The sequence below is a fragment of the Laccaria bicolor genome, genomic scaffold, assembly GCF_000143565.1.
Source record: "Laccaria bicolor S238N-H82 LACBIscaffold_5 genomic scaffold, whole genome shotgun sequence".
NCBI classification, from domain to species: domain Eukaryota; kingdom Fungi; phylum Basidiomycota; class Agaricomycetes; order Agaricales; family Hydnangiaceae; genus Laccaria; species Laccaria bicolor.
Window position 1 is genome coordinate 477,100 of NW_001889876.1, and position 7,441 is coordinate 484,540.

The following is a 7,441-nucleotide window of genomic DNA, read 5'->3' on the forward strand; positions in this document are numbered from 1 at the left end:
ATTCCAGCGTTTGAAATCTATTCGAGGGGTCTGTACCCTCTGAATAGATTAAGGTTTATAACTGGGTGCCAACCAGGGCCTCCATCAAAGTCGAACCCTTACAAGACTCGGCATCCCGGCAACAGACCCTAGATCTCGTCGATTTATTTAAATCTAGCGAATTTGTGTTACGGGAAGTCACCCATTGTAAGCCATTATTAGGTTAGGGGTGCCTTGAGTGCCTAATAACCCTTATTAGGCCCCAGGGAAATTTCCGACACGTCACGTTCTTCCTTCGTCGTCGCGCTCTTCCGAGTCGTTGTCGTCGTCACTGTCGTTTTACTCGCCATGCCGCGGATTTCGCCTTCACTTTTCCGTCTCGTTGCACGCCCTCCCCGCCTACCTGTGGTTTCCATCATTGTACGACCAATCCTCAAGTCATCATCCCCCCTTCCGTCGCCTCTTTCCCGCCGATTCCCCAACACTTCTCTTCAAAAGCTACTGCCCTGCACTTCATCTCCCATTCTTGGATCTCTTGTTCAGGCCAGGTTTGCACAGAGAGGCAACGAATACCAGCCATCTCAGCGGAAAAGAAAACGCAAGCACGGTTTTCTCGCACGGAAGAGATCCCTTGGGGGTCAGAGGATCCTTTCTCGACGCCTTGCAAAAGGTCGAAAATATCTTTCACATTGAGGAACATCTTTCTCCGTATGTAAATTTATCAACACTCCGTAACTGTATCAAATAAACCTATTTTCTCTTATCTTTCTACAGGCCTGCCTTTGAAATTCAATCTAGTTATGTGACAACTATGTAGCACGTTGTTACAGTTGTGTTATGTGGCAAGTACTCTTCTGGTAGACTGAGTCGTATTGAATGAAAACGGTATCTTCAATCCATCTACAGCAACTTTGGATGGTCCTAGAAGGTCATATCCTTGAGGTGGTGAAAGGGGAGAAGATGGACTATACTCAAACCCCTGCTGGATTGAAGAAAGCAAGGCTGATATTGGTGTTTTAGCCGCCAAGTTGAAGTTCGCTGAAACACCCAATGAGGGGGTGCTTGGAAGCTCTGCTGCAGAATGGTTTGTCAGACCTGTTTCTGTGGCGTTATTGTTGTTGCTCGCATTCAATGCCGCGCTTTCCCGTTCAGATTCTTCTACGTCGGTAAATGTTGCAACATCTCCGACTGTATGTTCCGTTCCTAGCGCGTCACATTCATCCGCGTCATCGTGCGCGTCGTCCACAGACATAGGTTGTGAAGTCGCTGGACTTGGAGGTAGTTCGACTGCAGCGGGAGTCGTGGACCTGCTGGCCACGGTCAGAAGCGAACCGGCTTCGGCTTTAACTGGAGGCTGGGGAGCGTGTTCAGGTTGCGTCGTTGTTTTCTGGTTTACCGGACACTTCCCCGTAGTCGGCTTGGTTCCGCGGAGGGCGGGTCGACCCCAAATGGGCTTCGCTGTTGGCACAACCCTTGTTTGCTTCACCTTACGGCTCGGAGATATTTTAACCCTTGCAGTCAGTGGTAGCGTGGGGTGTGTGGCCGTTTGGCCCCTAAAGATTGGCTTCCCTGCCTTCAAAGGATGCGGTGCTGGAGGGGCCACGAGCAACTTGGAAGCTGTTTTTGCGACCACTTTGGATGTAGCTGTCTGCTCTTTAGGTCGAACCATCGGTTGAGACGGGACTTGACTCTGAGTTGAGCGTTCTGGGAGTGGAACTCGACGTGGCCCATTGGCACCTGTTGTGTTGGCGGTAAATCCGGGAAGGGTCTTGGCTCGTGATGGGAGTGTAGCGCTGTCGACGACTCTCCTCACAGAGCTTGAAAGTGAAGGGCCGGCAATTGGATCAATAACCTGGTTTGTGCGTTCGATGTTCCCCGCAGCTGGTGTTGAACGAGAGATAGGTCGGACAGGAACATATTGTGGTCGGGAAATTTCTTTTGACCTCTGCCTATTATTTGCCATTGGCGGCTGGACAGCTTGACCGCCTGCAGTAGCTGGGGTCATCGCAGGAGGCTTGTGGGATCTAGTACGCATGTCGTTTGAGCTACACGCAGGCACCTTCGTCGGCATGTGCCCAGGCTTAGAGAATGGCTTTATTGCGGGTAATTGTTTGATTGTTGAGGGACCCCGAATGTCCAAATACTTCCGCATCGTTGGAGTAAGCGGTGCAGTGAAACTGCAAAGTAAAGTATGCATAAATAAAGTTTTCGTTCTTGATTGTTGATTACCCACCTTTCTACTCTGTTCGGAAGTAAGATCTTGTACGCAGAAAACATTTGCTTGCTAAGCTTCCTAACCTCAGGGTTAGCATCTCTTGTCGTTCCTCGAATGATCGCTTCAATGGCACTTGCTCTTGTGTCCTTCTCTAAGTCGGGAGGATTACAACAATTCAAGCACGCCAGGGTTCCTTCCGCTGCAACTAGTCTCAAGGAAGAGGACTTATCCTTGATAAATTGCAAAAAAAAATGGAGAAAGGAAGGAAGCTGGGTGGCTTGGATAATGGACATGATTGAAGAGCGTGCGTGGTTGATGATAACTTTGTTTGTTCGACCACAGAGAGTAAGGAGAGGGGGGAGGAACAGGGGTAGGAAGGGTTCAAATGAAGCACCTAGGACACCCGCAATGCTTGCAATAAGATTTGATGCAGCCATAGACAGCCGTGTCCTTTCAGAGTTCATGGCTTTCGTGACGGGAAGGTGAAATGGACGAAGTATGTTGACCAGTTCAGAGGGAGCCTTAATGAGAACACATTGACACAAGCCGTTGAGTGAGATCAGAGCTCGAGTGATCCGTTCCCAAGTGTCTTCGGTTTCTACAAGACACAACTCTGGCCTCAGACGATCGACTTCAGATTTGAAAGATATAATATCGTTTCCCTGGAAGATATTCAGTATATTTGAAGAGTAGAAGGGAAGATTCGTACCGTTTCCGACATTTCCGGCTATGCTGAAAGTGCTGGACAAGATGAAGAATGGTCACAAAATATGAACAAATCTGAGCACTTCGAGTCATGTGACCGTGTTGAGAGTGATGTTCAGTGTCTTTGAGTGCGCTGAGCAGTGTGGTTTCTAACACAATGATAAGAATCCAGCCTCCAGGACCCGGATTTGTCTATCTACTTGACTAGAATACATCAAGCGAGTGTGGACAGTCAGCAGCGACATGCCCATGGCTTTCACAGTCTTCACAAAAAAGGTCTACAACTGTCCTCGGCGGCCATGTCGTAACGGGTGTACTAGTTTTCTTTGAAGCCCCATCTTCCTTCAATAGGTCACAGTTGAAGATGTCATGCCCTGGCCGCTCGCAAATTTCGCATACATCTTGCCCCGCGCCGCCAGAACTCATCGTGTTAGATGATGCACTGCTCAATCGATGTCGCGTACCGTTTGTCTCTGTGCTGTTCTTGGAGGACTTCTTGGCTCGTGCCGCCTTATCCTTTAACCTCTCCACTTCTTGCTCCAACTCATCCTAGAAAGTGGAGTGGTATCAGCCCAGCCCATTGGACGACATCTATCTTTGGCGCGCTTACTTCACGATATATCTGAATGTCGGTGCATCAGTAGAAGTCGAGACTACTGTGAATGATGGCAAACCTTCGCTTCAACCAGAGTCTCTAACTCACTAATCTCCTTGTTGAGCTACTCTTCGTTGTGAGCATACGAATTAACCACAAAAGGAATTACAAACATCATATATCATTCGAGCATGTTTTATTTCTGATTCAGATAGACGTTTTTTGAGCTGTTCTGTTTCGGCCTGCACTGAGATCAGATATGTGGATCGCATTCTACGCAGATGAACATACATCATGTCCGAGAGACTGCTCCTTGAGACGCTGTTCGAGAGAGTCAACATCCTGTGAATCGGGGGATGTGGTATTTTTGACAAGATCTCTGTCTTCCAGGGACGAGCTATTGTGAAGGCTGTCCTCAAGTAACTGAACTTCCTAAAGTTTTTAATGAACTAGGGATAGATTGCTGAGCATACGGTGGGAGAGACGGACCTGACGAAGCTGCTCAGCCTCACAAGAGAATAATTGATTCTCAGATTCCAAGAGTTTGATTCTTTGAGCAGCCATTATACTCTCCTTCTGAAGCTCTTGGATGATGTGCCTCGTGTGAAGGTTGAGATGGGAGCATCGAGGTGACGTATGGAGACATACTTGAGACCAGTTACTTCTTCTTTGGCAACAGCTGAATCGAATTTTGACGGCAATGAAGCTGAGGACTTAAGTCCATCATGAATCTCATCAGTCACGAAGACATCACGATTGACTTTTTTTCTTGTTGCCTCAAGTTCATTCGTACTATCATCTAATGCCCGCGTCATGTCAAGGACCTTGGCCTCCAACGTTGCCTTTTGTTGTTGGAGCTAAAAGAGCCATTGAGACAGGGATACTCCAATGTATAGACGACTCACAGTGGACACTTGTGATTCTAAATCAACATCCCTCTGATTAACACCAGGGCGAAGTTCTTGTAGCATGTCAGTCAACCGCGAAATTTCCTGCTCACTTCTCACTCGGTCAATAGAGGCTCGATGAGTCAGTTCGGCTACCCGCGAGGATAAGTCACCCTCACTGCTGTCCCCCACCAAGCTATCCACATTCTGAAAGGTATGAGGACCGTGAACTGTTGTGATGTGACCAAACTCACCGCTATCTCTGCTCGCAGAGCTTCAACCTCGGCGCGAGCGTTCTCCAAAGCTACAGTGCTCTCTCGCAGGGCTTCCTCAATCTCTTCAACTCGATTGCGTGCAGTTAGTTCTGAGGTAGTCACGCGCTCCACCTCTTTCCTCCCTTCACTCAATTCCTTCTTCATCGCGTCTTCCTTCTCCTTCAAACGCCGCATTCTCTCCCGAAAGGCGGCTTCCTCTTTTTCGGATGCAGCGCGCGCATCTTCTATAACATCTTCCATTGTTGAAATTTTTCGTTGTAGATGATGGACTTGATCACGAAGGGTCTCATTATCTATTTGAGTTGCAGATGATGCAGAACGAGAGGCTGTCGGAGAGGGTTCCCGCCCCGCCGAGTGAGCTGCTTCCAACGAAGTGATACGTAACTCGAGTTCGTAGCGTTGAGTGTCAGCTGAGCTAAGGCGCTCCTCGTAGAGAGCTATGGTTTCCTGGATAGTAGTCAGAACTGGCTGTATACAAGAGAAGGACAGAGCGATACCTGTCCAGCAATGCGTAGCTCATCGATCTGTGCCCCCAACTCCCTTTTCTCCTCCTCCAACTCCTTGGACATTGATTCCAACTTTAGGTTCAACAGGGCAATTTCTGTTTCTTTGACCTCCAAATTCTCGTTTTGTTGATGAACCAAATGTGACCGCGCCGTGAGGGATGCTTGGAGTTCTTGAATCACAAGGACATCCTCTTCCGCCTTTTTTTGGAGATTTGCAACACATAATTGATCTTTAAGTTGTTGTGAATCTCTTTCAGACGTTATCCTCTTCAAATCTTGTTCGAGAAGAGATATCCGATGGGTATGCGCTTCGACGTTACTGTTGGAAGCAGCTTGTCCCTCTTCAAGGTAGGATATTTTAGCGATGGCTTCGTCACGTTCCCGTTCTAAGGACTCCAATTGTTCAGGCAAGACTGAGGCAAATTCGTCGCCTGACGCCAACCGCAGTCGTTCGTTTTCATACTCAAGAGCGTCGATGCGTGACTGCAGTTGCTCAATCAAGCTTTGCTCATCCATGGTTGTTGATCGAAGGGATGCCGAAGACTGTGGACGGGAAGATGAGTTGAAAGATGTGTCTTTGGATATGACCAGGGGATTATCATCTTGCAACGCCTTGCCCTGCGCTTCGAGATAATCTAAAGAAGTGGCTGAGCTAGGTTCTGAATCAAGAGAATAGGAGGATGCGAATATTGGCGAAGCAGGCGGGGGCATGGCGACGGCGCTGGGAACCCGGGCACGAGGTGTACTCACAGAGGGGCGATTTCTCGAAGGCAAAGACGGCAAACCTGTATTACCAGCCGTTGACATTCTCCCGCCTAATGAGGGCTTTGGAGTAGATAATGGAGATCCCAAAGAACGTGTTGGTGATGAAAGCATTCGTGATCCACGCGAAGGAGAGGAGGATAGGAAGGAGGAGGAGGAGGAGGAGGAGGAAGGGGGAAGAAGAGCAGGACTAGGTGATTCACGGTTTTTTCCTGTTGGGCTTTCCATATTTCGAGAATCGCGAGAGCTTAGCTGTTGTGCGGTCATTGACATATACTTTGACGCTCTTGACCCTGCTGTAATTTTGTCCGTTAGGGAAACGTCGATTCCTTTAGAGGTTACGGGCTTGAATGCGTTTCTGGCACGAGGGTTTGTAGAGGGTGTGGTTGCCGAAGTACCCCGACCATTTATATTGGATGGGGTCAATCTTCCACTGGCGGAAGGCGTGGCTCGGCCGTTTGCAAACGAAGCGGATGGAGTTCTCGTGGCCGAGGGGAATGAAGGCGTGACCCTACCAGATAGTGCAGGAGTAATACGACCTCTCGAGGACGCCACCGACGAGGGTCTTTGAACTGTACCGGGTCCCACAGTTGGGGGAGAAAGTTTTGTTGTTGCGACAAAGACACCACAATTCTGAGGGCACGAGAAGTATTTCTTTCTGATGATTAGATTCAATTAGTCAGAGATCTGCGCGGGACATCATTCCAACCGGTGAAAAGGACACCTGGAAGAAAAAGAACGAAGGTTCAGTTCAATACTCACCCGTTAACAGTGCCATTATTTTTCCCTTTGCCTGCAAACCCTCCGCCAAGCTCAACGCCAGCCCATAAACCTGGTTTGCCTTCGATCTCACCCACATACTTCAACAAACCCTCAAAACCTAGGGATTCTATTCGAACATTGTCACCGATTTCAAAAGACCTACTAACGCTCCTTGCAAATACTTCCGAGTGTCGACTAGGGGGACGGCTTGGAGGTCTTGCAGATGTAGGAGTCTTTGCTCGTTCAGTTGTTCTGGTTGAGGCACCGATTGCCGAAGATGCTGAAGCGGCTGAGTTTGGTCGGCCTACAGAGCGATGGCCTGACTGAGTCGTTTGTGGAGCGAGCTGAGGGGACAACGAAGAAGTCGAAGCAGCGTGTGGTTGGGATATGAATCGATGTTGGGCAGGGTCATTGGCCTTGATCGCATCAGCAAATGCGCGAGAAATATCATCAAAAGAGTCGGTGGTATTTTGGTAGACACTGGAAGATGAACGGGACCTTCCAGGAGTTGGGATGCTGCTGATACGACCAGGACCAGGTATGCCAGACGGGCGAGATTTTCCAGGTGTTGTCATTTTATGGTGAGCATGAAATAAACCCTTCGGCGACGTAGGCCACAGCGACGATAGGTGGTGGATGCGGACGAGCTGAACGTAGACGGTGCGGTACTTGGACAGAACTATACAAAGTCACTATAGTATGGTACTATTTTAAGCAATGCCTCAGTCACGTGATATGAAACTGAATGTTCAATA

At 48.7% G+C, this 7,441-nt stretch overlaps 1 protein-coding gene across 1 annotated transcript; it reads left to right on the forward strand.

Moving 5' to 3' along the window:
- Positions 1 to 501: 501 nt before the first annotated feature.
- On the forward strand, positions 502 to 672 carry LACBIDRAFT_150208 (uncharacterized protein; the record flags this gene model as incomplete). Its single annotated transcript, XM_001877280.2, has 1 exon — positions 502 to 672. A coding segment is annotated over one exon (171 nt), but the record flags the coding sequence as incomplete, so codon positions are not given.
- Between the last annotated feature and the right edge of the window lie 6,769 nt (positions 673 to 7,441).